Below are 21,186 nucleotides of genomic sequence, written 5' to 3'. Positions count from 1 at the left end.
CCACCAGCCACTGATCTGCCGAAATACTGGATGCCAGCATTGGCGCCAGGCGCAGCCCCTGCGCCCAACGCTGCTGCCTGCATCCAGGACAGTGGCTCACAGTGGCTTGTCGCCCACTTTTGCTCAACTTTTTGTGTTGGGAGTTAGTCTTTTTTTGCATCTGGAAGGACGCTGCCAAGCCTCGTGAACGAGTGCCGAAAAACGGGCTTTACAAATACAAATTCAAGTACGATTTCAATTTCAATTTCTAGGCATTTCATGCATTTTTCGAAAACCATATTGTGCAAAATGAATTTCTACCCTTGCCCAAACGGATGTGTTCTACATTCGGGCTAGCCCCGGGGGCAACGAAATGGTGACTCTCCATACGGTTCCCGACCAAAGTGTGTGACCATTTCCGCGCCTACCGAAACTTGGCATTTGCTTGACATTCCCGATGTCAAGTATGGAGGCCGTCTTCCGACACACACTTCCCTTAGGCGGAACGTGAAAGCTTGTCGCCGGATCCGTCTCTTAGCCGAGTACCTTTTTGACACCCAAAGCCGACCACTTGCATCATACAAAAACTTAGACCGACCTTAGGTTGAGAACTTTGCATGTCGCATTCATATTCATGATTAGTGTGACAACGTGCTACTTGTGCATTGTGTGGGCGTCTTTGCACGAGTGAATGGCTAACCTCGAGTTCTAGCTTGCCAAAACCAATTAGCCTCCAACTAGGAAACCAAATACCTAGGAGCATCATTCAAACCTCATGCATCTAAATCGCCGATTTTAGGGTCTTTAGGAGTGTCACTCCATTTGATTCAAAACCCTTAAACACGCCTCACGCACAAATGCCAAACTCAAAATTCAATCCAACGGCGTCATAATGCCGGATTTTCGAGTCCAAATTCCAAGTTTCAAAGTCAAAGTTCAATCCAACAGCGTCATAATGCCGGATTTTCGAGTCAAAATTCCAACTTTCAAGTTCAAAAATTCAATCCAACAGCGTCATAATGCCGGATTTTCCATTTCGAATTCCAATTTTCAAGTTCAAAATTTAATCTAACGGCGTCATAATGCCGGATTTTCGAGTCAAAAATCCAAGTTCCGAGTTCAAAATGCAATCCAGCGGCGTCATAATGCCGGATTTTCTATTTTCAAAACCTCAAATCTCAAATTTCAAGTCCAAACCCAACGGTGTCATAATGCCGGATTTCCTAGTCCTCAAGCTTCAAGTTCAAATTCAAACTTTCTAGTCCAAAACATCAAACACAACCCAACGGCGCCATAATGCCGGATCTTCTAGTCCAAATTTCGAGTTTCAAGTTCCAAGTCAAGACCTAATCCAACGGCGCCTTAATGCCGGATTTTTTAGTCCAAATTTCAAGCTTCAAACTTCAAAGTCAAAAACCACAAATCCAACGGCGTCATGCCGGATTTTCTATTTCAAACATTCAAGTCTTCAAGCATCAAAGTCAAGTTGCCAATTCCAAGTCTCAAAACCTCAAAGTTCAAATGCCAAAGTTCATGACCGGCGTAACGCCAACTTTTCAACTCCAACTTTCAAACCTCAAATTCCATGTCAATCTTTCGAATTTCAAGTCCTATGTTCAAAACTTCAAATTCCAAATACATGCTGTCGTAATGTCGATTTTCCGTTCCACATTTCAAACCTCAAGCTCGAAGTTCAAAAATTCCAAACCTTCAAATTTCAAATCCTACACTCCAAGTCCACGGCGGCATAATGCCGGACTTTCAAGTTCCCAAGTTCAATGTCTCAAATCCACGGCGACATAATGCCGGATTTTCCAAATACAAAGCTTCATGTTCTACATACAAAATGCATCCCTTGAGAGGGAAATGGCATCCCAATTTTATAAAAGGGTGATGAAAGCGATTAAATCATACGAGGAACACATTACAACGCACCCTTGAGAGGTGCGTTGTGGTTCTCAGAAAACTAACCACTTGGCTTTGCTATTTCTCCTTTTATTTAACGAATCTCGGGTTCTGTTCCAGTATTTAGGCTTAATTCATCAAGCTACAAGGGGAAGGATGCGTTCTGTTCGACTTTTGGGTCGATTTTGACAGAACGCCGGATCAATTTCGCAGCGTGAGGCTTAGGCTTAAGGCTAGAGTCAATACTCAGATTATGGAATTGTGTGTGTTCTCTTCACGTCGGTTTTGAGGCTGTATTTATGGGAAAAGGGTGTGTGGAAAGATAGATTTTTAAGATACGAATCCAAAAAGAATCCGGAGATAAAACGGCCCCAGGCATTTTCAGCGCCCAGATCCAGGCGTTGAAAATGGGATCTGGGCCGAGTTCTTTGCCAGATTTGGAATCTTGGAACACGGAGCTCTTGAGATTTATCCGAGTATTTTAGTGCGTATTAACTTATGACGGAATGCGTCTGGGCCCGTTACGAACTCTAGGTTCGTTAGGAATTTAATTAATACGTAACTCTTATTTTCGAATTATACCAGGAATGCAAATTCTATCTCTTTTAGGATTTATGTTGGAGTGCAACACCTAATTCTGACAGGTTTCTATCTTTTATGACTTTGCCACTTTTAACAACTACCTTTTACGGCAGTTACTATTCTTAGCAGGTTTCTATAAATAGTAGCTTTGGCTGAAATGAAAGGGTGATTGAGATTCGTTTATTTTATAGGAGATGCGTTCCCAAGTGGAGATTTATGTTCTCATCATCGAACCTTCCCTTTCGGGAATGGGGACAAAAGTAGGTGTCTACAGTTTGTCACTCAAGTTTCGTAATTGCCACGTGCAAAAATTAATTCTGAATTCAACTACTATTCATCGTCTTCTTCCTTCAAACCCAAAACGCAATTTTCTGCATCTTTTTCCTCGGATCCCCAATAGCTTTCATGCACCCAAACTGTCAATGTGTAACTGTGAATTCAAGCAAACAACATTACGAACTACACTATTAACAAAATTTCTATATCTAAAACATAAATTTGCAACACTTAGATCTGAAAAATTGAGAAACCAAATATTTAGTTGTGTCGACATTTCTCAATATTCGACAACCATTTCTCCTTATCATCAAATTAATATGCGCTCGGAAACTTTACAGCTCTCTTTGACAACCATCATCAATCAACTTTATTTTTTAATTTTTTTTCTGAAGTATGAGCAGAGGTAAAAGATGATGGAAATCATGGAATGGTGTACTGAGAGAGTTGAGAATAGAAGTGGATATCAGGGGCAGAAGATGGAGACATCGCGCTTTGATTTGGTTTCGCCGGTGAGTTTTTCGGCGCCAGCAGAGGAGAGGGAGAGGGAGAGGAGAGAGAATTGAACTAAACCCATAAATTAACAAAACTCAAAAGTTAATTATTTTTGTAATTATTTTTGGAAATTATTTATTGATTTTCACAAAAATATATAAATTGATTTTTCATATTTCCCAAAAATCAATTAAATGATTTTTGAATTAAAAAATAAAGATAAAAGAAAATCAAAAAAAGATAAAATAAAATAAATTTATGTGGTCCATATTAATTCCACTACCATGGTAATTTTTATTATGACTATCTTAGAATTTTCACAAATTGAATTAGTACTTTTCTTAATTCACTCATTTTCAACTAAGGAGAAACATTCAGAAGGAATTTTAGAGAGAGAATAAGGAGAAAATGTAATTTTTATTCTTTCACTCACTATCTCACTCTTTCTCTCTCAAAAAATATCTCTATGTTAAGAGAATGTAAATCCTCTCCTATATCTCTCTCTAAAATGTATTTCTAAAATTCTAAAATGACTAATGGTTATGATTCATAAGTATAATTATTATATATATAGTTGCTGGAAAATAGAAAATGAAAAAATGAAGAATCGAGAAGGAGAAAAGAAAAATTCTTAAATAGTGCATAATGAGAACCGTGCACGTGTTTTTATTTCGTTATTTTAATAGAATATTATAAAAAGAACAAATGAAAAGACTAAAAGAACAAATAGAGAGACTAAAAGAACAAGTCAAGTACCTTGTCCCACAATAACATATGATTCTGAATCATCATTAGCATCATTTTGTTATGAAAATATCACGCACATTATTCATAATATATGGAAAAATAATAGATTAACATGTATAATAACAAGAAAAAGAACGCAATCAAAAGAACAAAGGATATATAAAAAGTAACACGAAAAAAAACACAATAAAATCAAAATAACAAATTATGAAACGCAAATGAAATTGAAAATAATAAAAAAGAAGAACATAATAAACTAAAAGAACAAATTATGAAACGCAAATGGTTTATTTTTCTACTATAGTGAAATTGTTCTCTTATTAAGAGCATATGTTCTTTAAATACGTTAAACTGTTCTTTTGTGGAAAAAAATTTCGTAATTACATAATCAAAATCTTCAAAATCAACGATTTCTACGAAATCATCGTGTTATTACATAATTTGATTCATTAAAATCATCGAAATAATCAAAACACGATTATTACAAAATCAAAATCATCAAAATAGTCAAAATCATCAAAAACACGATTATTACAAAATCAAAATCATCAAAACATACAATTTATTGTTACAAAATTAAAAAATTATCAGCTGCAGAATTCAGATTTGAAGAAGAATAATCAATTTAATTTGATGTTGAAGCAGAAAAATCAACGAAAATTTTGGGAAAATTTTCATTACTTTCTCTCTCTAAAAACCATTTTAGAAAACCTAGTTCACATTTCGCTCTCCTCTTCACAGTTTGAATTCAAAACATAAAATCCAGAAAATTATATATTGCGAGAATAACAACGAATAAAATAAAAAGGCGAAAACATAGCTGAAAAGAACATATCATTTAATATTCTTTTGTTCAAGGGAATTGTTCTTTTGTTCAAGTGAATTGTTCTTGTTTTTCGGAATTTAATGAAACAAGCATGTTTTGTGTATTTTATATGTTGTTTTGTTCCCGGTGCACACACCTGCACCATCAAATTTGCGATACCCCTTCTCCCTTAAAAAAATCATTAAAAAGTGAGTTATTTCCCACTACCCCTTAAAAAAGTTGACACATTTTCCACTATCTATATTAAAAAAATATTGCACCATCAACTACCATCTAATTAAATAATAAGTCAATATATTGCATTAAACTATTTATTGGTCAAACCGGTTCGAGTATTCCGAAACGGAGAGAATATATTTATTAGATTCAAATTTCTTTTGTAGATTTCGTATAATTTTTTATTAATGAATTACTTTTACTATAAAATAAATAAAATAACACCTATTCCGTATTGATTTCCAATTTTCTCATATATATTTTTTTTTGATAAGTCAGAGTAGATTTCATTGTTTGAAAAACCAGATTACAAACAAAGTCCTAAGCCAGAGAGACTAAGGAACAAACAACATGACAACAGTCATAGGGAAGAAAAGAGAAGAAACAAAGCCTAAACAGTGCATTTGCTCTTCCACCAAATCTGGTCATTTGTGCTAGATTGCTTAGCACCTATATGAGCTAATCTGTCAATCACACTCCTCTGAATGCATCTGATAGTAGCTGAAGGAGTAGGAACCTTCTGATTCCAGAGAGCATCATTTCTTTCTCTCCATAGATTATACACAGTAGCATTGACAGCAGTGTGTATTGATGTCTTTTGGAATTTGCTGCACTGGCTCTTCCATTTAACCCACCTCAGCAGGCCCATATAATGTACTTTGCTAGTAGGAATATCTAGCCATTCCTCAATCCCCTGTAGACATCTTCTACTGTATTCACAGTCAAAGAAAAGGTGTGGGTGAGTTTCATCTTTTGCCTCACAAAGCAAGCATGTAGTTACAGACCCCAATCTTATGTAGCCTTTCTCTTGTTTGCAGTCTCCCTTGGACCATCAGCCAGCAAATCACTCTAGTCTTGGGAATAGAGGCTCTATTCCACACTGCAGATCCCCAAGGGACCTTCTCATGCTGTTGAACCAACTTCTGGTATACCTTCTGGATAGAGTATTTAGGCATTTGAGCCAACTCAGCCTCACTAAACAAACCCTTTAGTTTCTCCTTCACACTACAAATCTTTCTCCAGTACCAACCACTATCAGCTTTTGGCTGATAATCCCACCAACCTGCAGTCTTAATGTAGATTGCATTGACCCATCTAACCCACATTGTGTCCTGTTTTCTAGCTATAGCCCAAACATATTTCCCTAAAGCTGCAATATTCCATGCCTGAACTTGCCTTATTCCTAATCCCCCTTCCTTTTTAGGTCTGCAAACTCTATCCCAGGCAACATAACCTGGTTTAGAACAAAAGTAAGTGCCTTGCCATAAAAAGGCTCTACAGATAGCTTCAACATTTTTAAGCACATGTTTAGGAAGGATAAACACTTGAGCCCAGTAAGAGTGGATGCTTAAGAGGACTGAATTGATAAGAGTTATCCTTCCTGCAAAAGACAAGTTCCTAGAACTCCAAGTCTTGATTCTTGCCATCATTTTATCAACTAATCCTTCACAATCAGCATTAGTGATTCTTTTAAAGTAAATAGGAACCCCTAAATACCTAAAGGGAAAAGAACCCAAGGCAAACCCAGAAATGTCCACTACCTGCTGAACTACCTCTGGTTTCATACCAGCACAATACACAGCTGACTTTTGAATGTTAGCCTTCAGACCAGAAGTGTAAGAAAAAAGTTTGAAACCTTGGAGAAGCAGCTGAATAGAGTGAAACTCACCTTTGCAGCATAAGATGAGATCATCTGCAAAGCAGAGGTGAGTCAACTTTGTAGACCTACAACTTGGATGAAATTTAAAGCAGCTATCCTCACCCACCTTGTATAGAGTTCTAGACAGATATTCCATACATACTACAAACAATAAAGGAGACAAGGGATCCCCTTGTCTTAACCCCCTGCTGGAAGAAAAATATCCTTGAGCTGACCATTTAGTATGATTGAGAATTTGGGAGTTGTAACACAAACCATGATCCAATTAACAAACTGAGCTGGAAACCCCAAGGCAAGCAGCATCTCTTCCAAGAAATCCCACTCAATTGTGTCATAAGCTTTCTGCATATCTAATTTGATCAAGCAACCAGGTGATGCATTCTTCCTTCCATATTGTCTGACAATTTCTTGACACATCATTATGTTATGCATGATAAATCTACCATGCACAAAGGCCCCTTGATTCTCAGCTATCAACATAGGTAGTACACATTTCATTCTCTCACAGAGGATTTTTGTGATGCATTTATAAATTACATTGCAACAGGATATGGGCCTGAATTCAGTAACATTTTTTGGACATTTTGTCTTGGGAATCAGAGTGATAGTAGTGGAATTAATCTCTTTTAGGAATTTTCCAGTGTGGAAAAGTCCAGAACAGCCTTTGTTACATCCTCCCCAACTATGTTCCAGTTTTCTCTGAAAAAATAACTCCCAAACCCATCTGGGCCAGGGGATTTGTCACCATTAATAGAGAACATAGCATACTTGACTTCCTCACTAGTGACAGGGGCTAATAATTGGTCTTTCTGCAGCTGTTCAAGTGTTGGACCAACATGCACAGTATCAATCATAACATGACTTCTACTAGAAGCTTTAGTGCCCAAGAGATTCTGGTAATACTCCAGAAAAGCAGCAGACACAGATGTTGGATCACACACCCACTTACCATGCATATCATGGATAGCATGCACTATGTTATGAATAATCCGAGCTCTAATGCTTTTATGGAAGAGAGAGTTGTTCTCATCTCCATCCTTTGCCCAGGCTTCTTTTGCTTTCTGTTTTAGGAAAGAAATATAAGCAGCATGCATCAATTTATACCTCTTAGCAGCTTCAACTTCTCTATCAGCAAGCTCACTATCACCATGTGCTAGGTGAATATTCTTCTGACACAAATCCAAATCTTGCTTAGCTTTTATGTCAGCAGCATGGATATCATTGAAACCTGTTCTATTCAGCTCTTTAAAAACCCCTTTCATTCTTTGTAGCTTCTGAACCACCTGATACATCAGAGTACCAACCACACCCTTTGACCAATTCACCTTGACCAAATCAGTATAGCCTTCAGCATACTTCCACATGGCAAAGTACCTAAAAGGCTTCTTTGCAATGTTATCATAGGGGTACACAGCAAGCACAATAGGACAATGATCATATTCTCCTTCAGACAAAAATCCAGCTTCAGCATTAGGATAATTCTGAAACCACAAGTCATTAGCCAGAACCCTATCAATTTTAGAAAACACCCTAGCCTCCCCTGCTTGTTTATTACTCCAAGTGTAGAAGTGTCCAGCAACATTAATATCTTCTAGACCACATATATCTACACAATTCCTAAAGGCAACCATTGATTGATGCCTCACAAGAGCTCCCACCCTTTCATCTATATTTAGAACACAATTAAAATCACCCAGAACTATCCAAGGCTTGTGCACACCAATACCCAAGCCACACAGATCCCTCCATAGATCCTCTCTTTCCTTGCTCTGATTAAAAGCATAGACAAAAGTACAGCAAAAATCCACACTCCCACTTTTTGGACAAACCAAACAATGAATCAATTGACTGGTAACTTTCATAACACTAAGAGTGAAAGCATTTGGATTCCATGCTAACACAATTCTCCCTCCCTTACAGCTGCTACTGTTGGTAGTGAAACACCAACCATTGAACATATTAACATATAAGGCCCCCATTTTTGTATGAGGCACCTTTGTCTCAAGGAGACCAACTAACCCAGCTCCATGAGAGTGAATAAAAGCCTTCACCTCATTTTGCTTCCTCTGACTGTTGATCCCCCTCACATTCCAACTAACAATCCTATCCATTGTGACCAAGAGAGTCCCCCCTCCCAGAAACAATGTTCTGCAACATCTCCTCACCTCCTACATCATCACCCCCAAGTTGATCCTCACCCCCATCATCCTCCACTGTGGCATCATCAGTGTCTAGCACCTGGAAATGGTTCACAATGAGAATAATTGGAGGTCTTTGCTCTCTCCTCCTACTAGATTGCAACACAGTTTGGAACCCACCATTCTCAGGTACCAAAACAGTTTTGGTAATTGGTGCAACAACAGGTGTAGCCTGTTGTCTAGGAACCCACATCTTTCTACTACCACCCTTCCTGCATTTTCTGGCATCATGCCCAATAGTCTTACAGACAGTACACACCAGTGGTTTCCACTCATACTCCACATCAATCTCCACCATCACCCCCTTCTCATTTACAAACTTGAGCACCTCAGGAAATTCTTGATCTACAAGCACCTCCACCTGCACCCTAGCAAACTGCAATTTATCTCTCTTTGCAGTTGCATTATCTACCCTTTTTAGTACCCCAAGCTTCCCTAATATCTTGCTCAAACTTCTCTCCCCCCAATACATGAATCCCAACCTGTGCAGTTTCACCCAGATTGGGATAGATCTCAAATCCTCCTTTGTGAAATCCATGTCCTGAGTCCAAGGCTTCAGTACAACTGGTTTACTATCAAAAAAGGGTCGAGTCAGTTTTAGCACAACATCTCTCTTCTCCATTGTAGCAAATCTCACCAAGTATACCCCCTTTGCCCCCAATACCACCTTGTCCACCCCCATATTCCTCCAAATTCTTCGAATGAACCCTTCCATGACATGAATAGGGGGATTAGCACCCACCACATAGCACATTACAGCAGAGTTCCAATAATCAATTTCCTCCTGAATGTCCTCTAAATCAATAGTCACACAATCCCCTGTTTCCAGATTATGCAAAGGTATGGATTGATTCAAAATGTTCTCACTATTATGTGGAGTTGCTTGAGTATTAACAGTATTATGTGCAGCTATGTCAAAATCAGTGTTCAAGTTACTCCTTATATCCCCAAATTTAATCGGAGAAACAGGGTTACCTTCAATGTCATCCACCCATGCAATCGGCCTCGAGTTCGAGTGAATGTGTGATAGCCACTCAGAGAAATCCCTTCGTGCTGATGACTGGTGTTGCAGAGCCAAAAGCGACGCCGCCGGAAATAAAATATCCCCAAAACCGCCATCTCCAACATTCTGGGTATTAACAATTAGTGGCGCCAACACCTCCCTTTCCTGTTCAAGGTCCTCCAAGATTCTCGCAGATGATCCAGTAGCTTGTGTGTCACTTCCATTCCTATCGGGGTTCGAATTTGTCGCCTTCATCCGAGCTCTAGCTTTCCTTGCCATGGCGTCACTGCTAAGCAGGAGAGAAAAACTAGAGAGAGAAACGCGCGCCCTCTTTTGATTGTTTTTTCTCATATATTTTTGTTAATTTCCAAGATTATGCGAAAAAAAGCTAAAAGCCTCAACACCACTCTCGTGTAAGGAGTAGAAATCCAAACAACTTTACCTTTACTTCTCCCTTCCAATCACATCTCCCCAACCTTCAAACCTATGGAATTTTAATTTTAATTTTAATTTTAATTTTAATAATTATATAAATAATAATTATTATTTCATCATCCGTTACAGGAGTATATATACACACAACACACAGAAATGTATTTTCCTTGCTTATTCTTCCAAAATTAAAATTAAGAAAAAACAAAGAAACGTTTTCTGGAGGTTGAAACTCAGGCTACCGTGTGCCGCCTTCTCTCCGATTGTAAATTTATTGAAATCCGTCGTGCAGCGGAGGAGTGAGAAAATAAATTAGGATGGCGAAGAAGAGGAAGTCGACAGCAACGAGCCTGGATGAGGTTGATCGAACCATGTATACATCGTTTTGTAGCGCGGCTAACTCTCTTTCACAACTTTACACCCAAGCCATGAACCACCAGAAACTCTCCTTTCAAGCCGGTGAACGCCATGGACTTGTATATTTCTCTCTCACTTTTCTCTTTTTCTTTCAATTATTTGGTTTTGTTATTTATTTAATGTAATTTTGATTGAATTAGTTAGGGTTCCTTTAATTAAAATTAGGGTTTCTAATGATGATTAATATGTTGGAAATGAGGGTTTTCTGATTTGGGTTTTCTAACTTTTAATTTTATTTGGATTTATTTTGTTGGTATGATCTGTTTTATTGTGAATTTTAATGTTAAGGGTTTCATTTGTGGGATTACTAAAAAACTTAGTGTGATTTTGTAAAATTGGTGTTTTTCAATTTGTTTAAAGGTTATTGTTTGGATTGAATTAGTTAGGGTTCCTTTAAAATTAAATTTATAAGATTATTGTTTGGATTGTTGTACTTGTTTCAGGAAATTCCGAATTCTAATTTTAAAATTTTCTTCTTCTACTTTATGTGAACCTGGATTTAGTTTTGGAATGTAAAATATGGACATATAAATAGAGCTTTTGTTGTCTATATGGTGAAAAACATACAAGGGTAGTGCTTACCTGAGGTTGGAGCAAAGTATATCTTTTCGTCAAGGTTATTTGGTTAGCCATGAGGGGAGAGCATATAGGTGTCAGTGTTTTAATGGAGGACCACGATATTTTATGTGCTACATTGAGTATCGGATTATTGAAATATGTTATCTACGGTGGTTTGTTGTCGAGGAAAGGAAATCTAGGTCTGGTTGATTGGCAATTCGGATGTTGGAAATAAGTGGAGATTGTTGACGATTCATTTGAGTCTTTAAGGAAAGTGTAGCACTGTAGTGGCAGCTTCCACTATATTAATCTATGCTTGATTTTCTTCCAACTCAGTCGGTTGAACTTGTTTGCTTTAATCATTAGACAAAAGTTGTTTTTGTATTAGAATCACGAGATTAGTTATTTGCTTGGTCAGTGTATTAACCTATGTTCGATTTTCTTCCAACTTAGTTGAGGAAACTTGTTCACTTCAATCCTTAAATGAATTGTTGTTGTTTTCCCATTAAGATCACGAGATTATTTATTAGCATAAGGATGAAGCATGACCGGGATTGAGAGGATGTTAATAGTCAGTTCTGCCACGGGGTTGATGACGTTGGGCTTTGATAGAGAAAGGACAATTAAGTATTTATGTGAAACAAGGCTAGGATTAATACTTTGATCAATCGGTCAATATTTACTTAAAGTGAACCAGGTAAAAGTGTAATCGATGTCCGTATGATTGGATAGAGATTGTGTATCTACAAGTGCATTTATTTTCTACGGACAATGAGCATTTTCTTGAGAAGCCTAAGCCCCTTCATTTCATCGATTCTTCCTTGGTTAAATCCTATTGCATGTATAGTTTTTTATGTATCATGATGTTATGTTAATTTTCATTTCCTTACTATTTTACATAAGATACAACCCTCTTAGTTATTATTACTGTTCGCACTTCTTCAGGAAAAGCTTTATCAGTATATTTTGAGACAGCAAGAGGCAGGTGGGAGAGTGGCAACAGTTGATATTGTAACTTACCTTCAGGTATATATTTCGATTGTTTTCCTTTCTCACTATATTCTTCTCAGTAATTTGCTCTATTTTTTTTGTAAACAAGGGGGAGACGTAGTTAGTAGTAGACACTTTTAATTTTCCTGAATTTTACTGAGGAAGTTAATGTAACTAAAAAGGAACTCAAGGAGGTCCATTAGAAGCATAACCTTGCCAGTGTGACTCTCATTTACGGGCTTAGATTGCAATATCTTGTCCTCGTGTATTGCTTGCTAATGGTGGCAAACTGTAACAAACATGCTGTGAGCTTTTATTTCTTCATTTTTTTTATAAGATGCACAGCTTTTATGCTGAAGTGGGTGTTAAGAAGACCATAACTTTTATGCATGAAGATAGATGCTTTAATGTTTATGGTCAATTCAGGCATTATATTATCAAGTTTTGTGATTGGATTCTGATATCTAATAGACCTTATTACTGATTTAAATGCCTTGGAATTTGTGAGTGCTAATGGCGTGGCTAAGCTGAGGGAATGTAATGGAGATAATGATGGGGTAGGGAAGCTTTTTGCCAAGGGGTTTAACGACTTGTGAAGCAGATAGTAGAGAGGGAAGTGTACATGGGTTTAACGTATGGGATCTGAATGACTCTTAATAGTTTATACTTTTTGTCCAGGAGATTTGTGCTTTTATTGAAGAACATTCGGAATCAGAAACATAAATAGTTACTGTTACATCGCACTGGGTGATAATTTAGATTCTGTGAACGAACTTACTCCAGGCCCTTTAGAAATGTGAAGAGAAGAGGGGAGCTCTACCTCACTGCTGCCAGTGCCCCTATCTAGAAATTGTTTTAGTGTTTTTTCATTTTATTTTTCAATTTTTTGTCACCTTAACCTTAAGATATGATGAGTGAAGTTGATAGTTTCATTGTATTGACCTTTCTTCTGCATTGGTCAAATAAACCTGCGAATAGGATTGAAGATTTGATCATTAAATGGTGTTGATGTCCCACGTGATCGATTGTGGGATTACTTAAACTTTGTTGGTTTCCTCATAGGCTTTGGCGACTGAGGATTTTCCAAATTATTCAATTGAAGAGATACCAAGGAATTAGGCTGATTTGTAGTTGTGTTTTTATGTTTCTCTGTGAGGACATCTTGTCTTCTTGATGTACTTTTACTTGTGAAGTTTTCATAAAAAATAATTTTTCCTAAATAGAAAAGATTTAATGATTTTAGAATGTTTTGGCCTTTAGGCAAACAGTTGAAATGTTGAAAGCTTTGGCTACTTTCCTAACAAATTTGGGATTACTTAAACTTTGTTGGTTCCTCATAGGCTATGGCGATTGGGCCTTTTCCAAATTATACAATATAAGAGATACAAAGGAATTAGGCTGATTTGTAGTTGTATTTTTATGTTTCTCTTCGAGGACATCTTGTCTTCTTGATGTACTTTTACTTGTGAAGTTTTAATAAAAATAATTTTTCCTATTTAGAATTTTTTTTTGATGATTTTAGAATGTTTTTGTCCTTCAGGCGAAAACAGTTGAAATGTAGAAAGCTTTGGCTACTTTCCTAACAAATTATGCAGAACGAAAAAGTTGGTAGATGAGACCTATTGTCTAAAGGAGTTTTTGCAGATTCATTGGACACCGTTGTTACTGGTGATAGAAGTAGGAAAGTAACATTGTGGGCTTGTGGATATTTGTTCATGGATAATTGTAATTTGAATCGAGATTGTTATAACCATTCCTGAAATGTGATTTTGTGACTGTGAAATTAGATTTCTAATCATTGTTACATACTCTCAACTATATAAATGTCGTGCTGAAACTTCTTTCAAACAAATTGGTGCTTCTTATTTTCCGTTTGATGATCTCTTTTGATGTGTATACCAGTCATGACGTGTTAAAGAAAAACAGATGCTGCTTTATGTAAAACAAACAGATGTCCCTCTAAAATAATGTTAGACAAACAGATTATAGTGTTAAAAAAACACAACCGCAGTGACCATTTAGAACTTTTGGTTCAGGACTTCAGGATGATTGCTTTTATGTGTTTCTACGGATTATTTTAAAACATGAATTCAACTTTGTTTCGAGCTTTCGATTTTCATAAAACAGTTAACGTTTCCTTGATTCCTAACGATATACATTGTGCAGACTAGTGTGAATATGCTGTTTCCTAGCTGAGTTGGTTCTTTTCTACTAATCTAAAGGCTTTCACATTTGCTCTCCAGTGTAAATGTTATCCCACTCTCCATCCCATAATGATGTAGAGAAAAAAGAAAAAGAATCTTCAGTCTCTGTACTTGAATAATTGATATTTCTGGTAGCATGACTCTGTTGCACATTTTGCTAAAAAATCACAAGTTACTGGTGTCATGCAGAATGAGCTTGATTATTGTGGAGATGAGCCGTCTATGTCCCCTCGAGCCCCAGTTCCGCATCACCATTCCCAAGCTCCGACACATTTTGCAAATACAGGATTCCTTGTTTCTGGGCCATCAGCCCAAACACCAGCTGCACAGGCACCGAGATCTGAGCAATTTGATAATCAGACTAAGAATTCAGTGTTTTCCAATGCTTTGTCAAGTCCTGTCCGCAGGACTCTTCAGCACTATCAGCTAGCACAAGGAGGATATTGCGCCAGTGGTGGACCCCAACCTGGTAATGCTGCAAGAAATAATGAAAGCAATTATGCACATAACCAGGTCAGGGATTCGAACTCAAACGATTCATCAATGGACATGCATCAAGATAGCCCAGGTCCAGAATCTAACTACTGATTGTTCTTTATCCGTCCCATAATCTGCTTGCCATGGCTGAATTTTTTTGTTCCTTGTGGGATAGTTTGGTGTCGCTTTTCTGATGAAACATAGTTTCTATAGTGAAGAGAGCAACAAATTGGGTGAATATGCTTTCGGGACAGAAAATAAAACATTTGTGCTATTCACTGGCTCGAGGTGTGTGAATAGGATAGGGAAGGGTTATATGTCTTTGTTTGTGGGATGCATGGCAGAGGTTGTCAGTGCGGTCCAATGAATTTAGTGTTTTGTCTATTTAATGGTGGTGTTAAAGTAGCATACTTTCTTTTAATCAGTTAAGTAGTATACTTTATTGATGTCGAATTTGGTAATGTTTGTTGTTGATTAATCAGGGATTTCTGCCTTCTTTAGCTTGTTCATCTGTACATCATGTTTACTAGGGGTACATTGTGGACTTTGTGGTTTCTTCATTTCAGAGCCATATTGGTAATTTAAGTGGCTTTTTTTTGTGTGTGGATTTCCACAACATTGTGTTTGGCTGATGGCATTTCTAAGTTCTTGATACAAATTGATGCGACTAAAAATACCGCGAGTTAAGGGTGTATGTGTTGTTCAACTATGAATTTTGTTCATTCAATCTTTAGCTGTGTTGAATTAAATTTATTTCAAATTAATAATAATAAAAGTTTACTTTGAGTGCCGTTTAGCAAAATTCCAGTTCAACAGGTTCTTTTGTGTGGTATTCATCTTTGATTGAATCCTTGTTTCGTAGTATAGGACTGATTAGTTTACGCTTACTCCGCCTAAAAACAGGGGTATTTTAGTATGCTAGTTGGACGTAGTAATAACATCGGTGTACATAAATGTAGCTTAATATGCTGAATATTGTAAACCGACCATGGTGGCCATGAGGCTATGAAATCATAGCATGGTGAATAAGCTAGGATGGTGTTTAGCATTGGTGTAAATGTAGTAAAAAATGCTACATATTGTAATCAAACATGGTGAATTGGTGATTGAAATTCGTTTGTTCCGTAAAGGTATAAAAATCGAGGAATCGTAATCCGAGCATGGTAAGCATGAACTAGTAGACAAATTACATAAAAAGCATGTCATATATGTAGTTAAAAGTAGACAAAGAATAAAATGTACAAAGAATAAAATGTAAAACAGATGGATATTAGATTGTTGGATAATAAGATTGTATTATTCACAAAAATAATAATAGGGAAGACGTGAGAAGTTCCTCTCACGAACTCCTTTTGATCTTCATCGAAGAAGGTATTTTTTCTAGTTAAAGATTCATGGAGAGTAATTGCAAGTTTGGTGGTGCCTGTCACCCAAAAGCCCACTTGGCTAAATACACAACATAAAGTCAGACACCCAAGGCCTATGTCCTAGTCATACGGCTCAAAGGCCCATTGACTATAAATGTCCTAGTTGCATTTACTACACAAACACTATTTATTTGCTGCTAAAGCGCAAAGGTATGTTCAATTTATTGCCTTAACACTTATAATTCTCTAAAGAACTCTCTCTTACCGAATGCTTACTTAGGCATCGAAGGGTCTTTCATCGGAAACACCTTCGAGGCTAATAACTTTGTCATTATGCAGATATATTTGGACTTCACACAATCAATCAAGCGAGATTTTCCACATCAACGAAAGGGCCTTCGATCCGAAGCCAATTGTTTCAACACCGGAACAATTTGGCGCCGAGGAAGACATTACAAAACCTTGAAAAATCACCCATTTTGCTCCCAAAATGGAAAACCTTTATAACTATGCGGATTCAGAATCCGAATCTGAAGTGCACGCCAACTCCCGGTTGAGTAGGACCACGCACACTCACACAGTAGTCTCGAGACCTCTGGTCCCTATAACGGAAGAGCGTACCGCGGCCATAACCATAATGCAAAACTTCCTTTTCAATGAAAAGGAGCAGAATGCGAGAAATGATCGCCGCACGCACCGTAGAACGAGAAGACTGTTGCGATTAAACTAAAATTAGAACAAACTTATCTGATTCGATGAACTGAACGAAGAACACTTGTTGCGTCGTGGACACCCACTGTCCTAAAAGACGATTCCGCGCTACCTCCCGGTGCAGTAGAACAGAATCCGGTCGCCCTCCAGGATTAGCGCAACTCCGACGTTGTGTGCACTCACAAAGCCGGATGGAGTCAGAAGGTATGCCCAAAACTAAGAGCAAATTATTGTGAGAGTAAGAATGTGTTTTCGAGTTTCTAGGAATAGTGTTTGAATGATATTTTCTGTGTTTTGAAAGAATCCGAAATTCTGATTTAAGTAATCAGAATCAAAGCAAGGCAACAGACAGAAACAGCTGAAATCAATGAGGATTGCAACAGCAAAAAACGGTCAGATTTAATCAATGTTGTAACTGACGCAATTAATGGTAATTAACCCAACGGTTACGTAATCAATACAGATTCCCGTAACAATGACTTAACCAAAACGGTCCAGTTACCAAAAAGAATAGGGTTGACCCACAAAACCCACCCACGCCCGCGAACCGCATTCCCTAGAGCCCAAGTACCAAGGCCCATGGCCCAACGACCCGAGGCCCGAGCCCGGCTCGGAGTGCGCGCGTGTGTGATGTGTCCACCCATACCACTCTCACACTTTCTTAAACAAGAGTTACACTCATTCCCCAATTAATAAACAAGGAGAATATGAAGAGTTTTTTCCATATGGGACTCTTTTATTTTCACTCACTTTTTTCCCTTTGTGTTTCCCAATGAGAATTTCCAACAATCCCACACAGGTTCGAATATGCGGAAAAGAAAGAAAAAAGGAGAAGGATATTGGTTTTGGGCAAAACAAAACACTTGAATAGGTGCCAATGTCTTTCGACTTGAATTAACACTTAGTGACATTTAAGCTATGATCTCTTTCCTACCAAGTGACTTAATTTCGTATATAACTTGATAGGGAGTTAGAAACCCGTCACTTAAAGCACACAACTAAATATGTATGACATTCTGACTCCGCGAATAAAGTGACGCCTTATACTGGCCATACGTCCGACCTGGATATGCTCATAGGTGCTCTAGAGAATAGCCTACATCGCAATTCTCATAGGAAGCGGCCACACTTCCACACCTACGTAGGTGAATCCCATCAAGTGTGAGCTACATTCACACCACCAAACATGGTATGGGTTCATTAAGAGCCGTATGCTCAACCTCCTTTCGATTGTAGCAAGCACATTATAACATCTAGGGGATGGACAAAAAATAAAATTTTGTGCTTCCGAATTATAATATAATGTCGTCCTTTGAACTCTGTGAGTAGGAGTTCATTATTTTACAATTCATTCAATGGGCTTCAAGCCCACCCCTTCCGATGTTTCCAAAACTAGTTTTCTACACAGGCCTTTAGTTAACGGACCCGCAATGTTCATTTCAGACTTTACATAGTCTAGTGATATCACCCCACTTGACAACAATTCTTTGACGGCCTTGTGCCTCAAACGAATGTGCATTTTCTTCCCATTGTAGGCATGGTTGTTTGCCACAGCAATAGCCGCTTGCGAATCACAATGAAGTGCAACTGAAGGAGCTGGCTTTCCCCACAGCGGAATATCTGCAAGCACATTTCTCAACCATTCTGCCTCATGACCTGCCAATTCAAGAGCAATAAACTCAGATTCCATAGTAGACATAGCAGTACAAGATTGTTTACAAGATTTCCAAGACACAGCTCCACCCCATAGGGTGAAAACATAACCACCGGTAGAGTTAATTTCATCATTGCCAGAAACCCAGTTGGCTTGATAATAGCCTTCCAAAACTCCTGGAAACTTGAAGTAGTGCAAACTCCAATCCATGCTACCCTTAAGGTACCTAAGCAATCTCTTCAAAGCATCCCAATGTTCATGACTTGGGTTATGAGTGTACCTGCCCAATCTACTCACAGAATAAGCAATGTCAGGTCTAGTGTAGTTCATTAGAAACATAACACTACCAATAATCTTAGCATATTCAGATTGACTAACAGGATCACCATTATTTTTCTTTAAGTGGATGCTTGGATCATAGGGAGTCCTAACTGGATCGACGTCAAAAGAGTTAAACTTTTTAAGTAATTTTTCAACATAGTGAGCTTGGCTAAGACAAATGCCATTTGGAGTTCTCTTGATTTTCACTCCTAAAATTACATCTGCCTCACCCATATCTTTCATTTCAAATTTAGAACTTAGAAAACTTTTTGTCTCATTTACTCGATCCAAGTTAGTCCCAAAAATTAACATATCATCCACATAAAGATAAATAATCACACAACCATCAGAATCATGCTTAGAGTAAACACAAGAATCACCTTCATTTACATGGAACCCATTACCTGTCATAGTCTTGTCAAATTTGTAATGCCATTTCTTTGGAGCTTGCTTAAGCCCATACAAAGACTTGACTAATTTACAAACCTTATTCTCTTGACCAGGAACAACAAACCCTTCTGGTTGAACCATGTAAATTTCCTCATCCAAATCACCATTTAAAAATGCAGTTTTAACATCCATTTGATGCACAACAAGATCATGAATGCAAGCAAGATCAATCAAAGTTCTAATAGTAGCAATTTTAGTGACATGAGAGTAAATATCAAAATAATCAACACCATGCCTTTGGGTGAATCCCCTTACCACAATTCTAGCGTTATACTTGTCAATGGATCCAGTGGATTTCAATTTTTTCCTAAAGATCCATTTACAAGTAATGGGCTTGCAACCCCTAGGCAAATCAACCAACTCCCAAGTATTGTTACTTAGGATTGACTGAAGTTCACTAGCTATTGCCTCTTTCCAAAACACTGCATCAACAGATTTCATAGCCTCTTCATAGGTCCTAGGATCATCTTCCAAAATAAAGACATAAACAAAGTCATCATCAATCAAGTAAGGTTCAGTTAAGAAAGCAGTAATAAAATCATCACCATAACTGGTTTCTTTTCTTGCCCTCTTGCTCCTCCTTGGCTCCAATTCAGAATTCACATTAGAGGTGGGAGGAGCAGCAACAGGCATACTGGAAGAAGTGCTAGAAGAAGGCACATCATTGATACAAGATATTTTCAAAGGAAATACAGTTTCAAAAAAATCGACATCTCTTGCCTCAATGATGCTACCACCTGCATAAAAATTGTTAGCACCCTTAACAAGAAAACGATATGCAGAACTTTGGTAAGCATAACCAATAAAAATACAATCAACAGTTTTAGGACCAATGTTGTCCCTTTTGAAGCTGGGTATAGCCACCTTTGCTAGACACCCCCACACTTTCAAGTAACTTAGGTTAGGTGCACGACCCTTCCATATTTCGCATGGAGTCTTGTCTAGCTTCTTGTGAGGTACCCTGTTCAAAACATGACAAGCAGATAATATAGCTTCCCCCCACATGTTATCAGATAACCCAGAACTAATAAGAATAGAATTCATCATGTTCTTCAATGTTCTGTTCTTCCTTTCAGCAATCCCGTTCTGCTCGGGTGTGTAGGAAGCCGTTGTCTCATGAATGATCCCACTCTGCTCACAAAATGCCTTAAGAGTGTTAGGGTCATACTCACCACCCCTATCACTCCTAAGTCTCTTGATCTTCCTATCAAGTTGGTTCTCCACTTCAGCCTTGTATTTGAGAAACATTTCCTCAGCCTCATCTTTTGAACTGAGAAGATAAACCATGGAAAATCTTGAGCAGTCATCAACAAAAGTAATATAATACCTTTTACCACCCCTGCTCTCATAATTTTTAAAATCCCCCAAGTCACTATGAACAAGCTCTAGTACTTCAGTTTGTCTATCTATTGATTTAAATGGCTTCTTTGCAAACTTGGCTTCAACACATACTTCACATTTTGCAAAATCAGTTCTAGAAAAACTGGGAATCAAGTTAAGTTGTTTAAGCTTTTTAATTGAAGCAATGTTGAGATGACCCAACCTTGCATGCCATAAATCAATAGACTCAGCAATATAAACAGAAGAAGTACTAGCATTCTTATTCATAATTTCAAGTTTGGCATCAAGAGTAAATAAACCCCCATTACAGAAACCCTTTCCCACAAATTCCCCATTGTGAGTAATAACAAGCCTATCAGAATCAAATGAAAGCATCA

At 37.8% G+C, this 21,186-nt stretch overlaps 4 protein-coding genes across 4 annotated transcripts; 1 reads left to right on the top strand and 3 right to left on the bottom strand.

Annotated features, from left to right (window-relative positions):
• Positions 1-5,417: 5,417 nt before the first annotated feature.
• Positions 5,418-6,822, bottom strand: LOC130471826 (uncharacterized). The gene is made up of 2 exons (XM_056842146.1): positions 5,812-6,822; positions 5,418-5,720 (listed from the first exon to the last, which is right to left on the bottom strand). The coding sequence occupies exons 1-2, from the start codon at positions 6,820-6,822 to the stop codon at positions 5,418-5,420; spliced, it is 1,314 nt and encodes a 437-aa protein (XP_056698124.1).
• Positions 6,823-6,863: 41 nt separating this feature from the next.
• On the bottom strand, positions 6,864-7,184 carry LOC130471825 (uncharacterized). Its single transcript, XM_056842145.1, has one exon. It carries the CDS (start codon positions 7,182-7,184, stop codon positions 6,864-6,866), a length of 321 nt encoding a protein of 106 aa, XP_056698123.1.
• Positions 7,185-7,312: 128 nt separating this feature from the next.
• Positions 7,313-8,665, bottom strand: LOC130471824 (uncharacterized). Its single transcript, XM_056842144.1, has one exon. The coding sequence runs from the start codon at positions 8,663-8,665 to the stop codon at positions 7,313-7,315; it is 1,353 nt and encodes a 450-aa protein (XP_056698122.1).
• Positions 8,666-10,322: 1,657 nt separating this feature from the next.
• On the top strand, positions 10,323-15,566 carry LOC110788959 (uncharacterized). Its single transcript, XM_021993599.2, has 3 exons — positions 10,323-10,795; positions 12,240-12,320; positions 14,678-15,566. The coding sequence occupies exons 1-3, from the start codon at positions 10,637-10,639 to the stop codon at positions 15,074-15,076; spliced, it is 639 nt and encodes a 212-aa protein (XP_021849291.2). The 5' UTR covers positions 10,323-10,636; the 3' UTR covers positions 15,077-15,566.
• Positions 15,567-21,186: the final 5,620 nt, after the last annotated feature.

Source organism: Spinacia oleracea, chromosome 4 (assembly GCF_020520425.1).
Source record: "Spinacia oleracea cultivar Varoflay chromosome 4, BTI_SOV_V1, whole genome shotgun sequence".
In the NCBI taxonomy this organism is placed as follows: Eukaryota; Viridiplantae; Streptophyta; class Magnoliopsida; order Caryophyllales; family Amaranthaceae; genus Spinacia; species Spinacia oleracea.
This window is presented reverse-complemented; position numbering and strand designations above follow the sequence as displayed.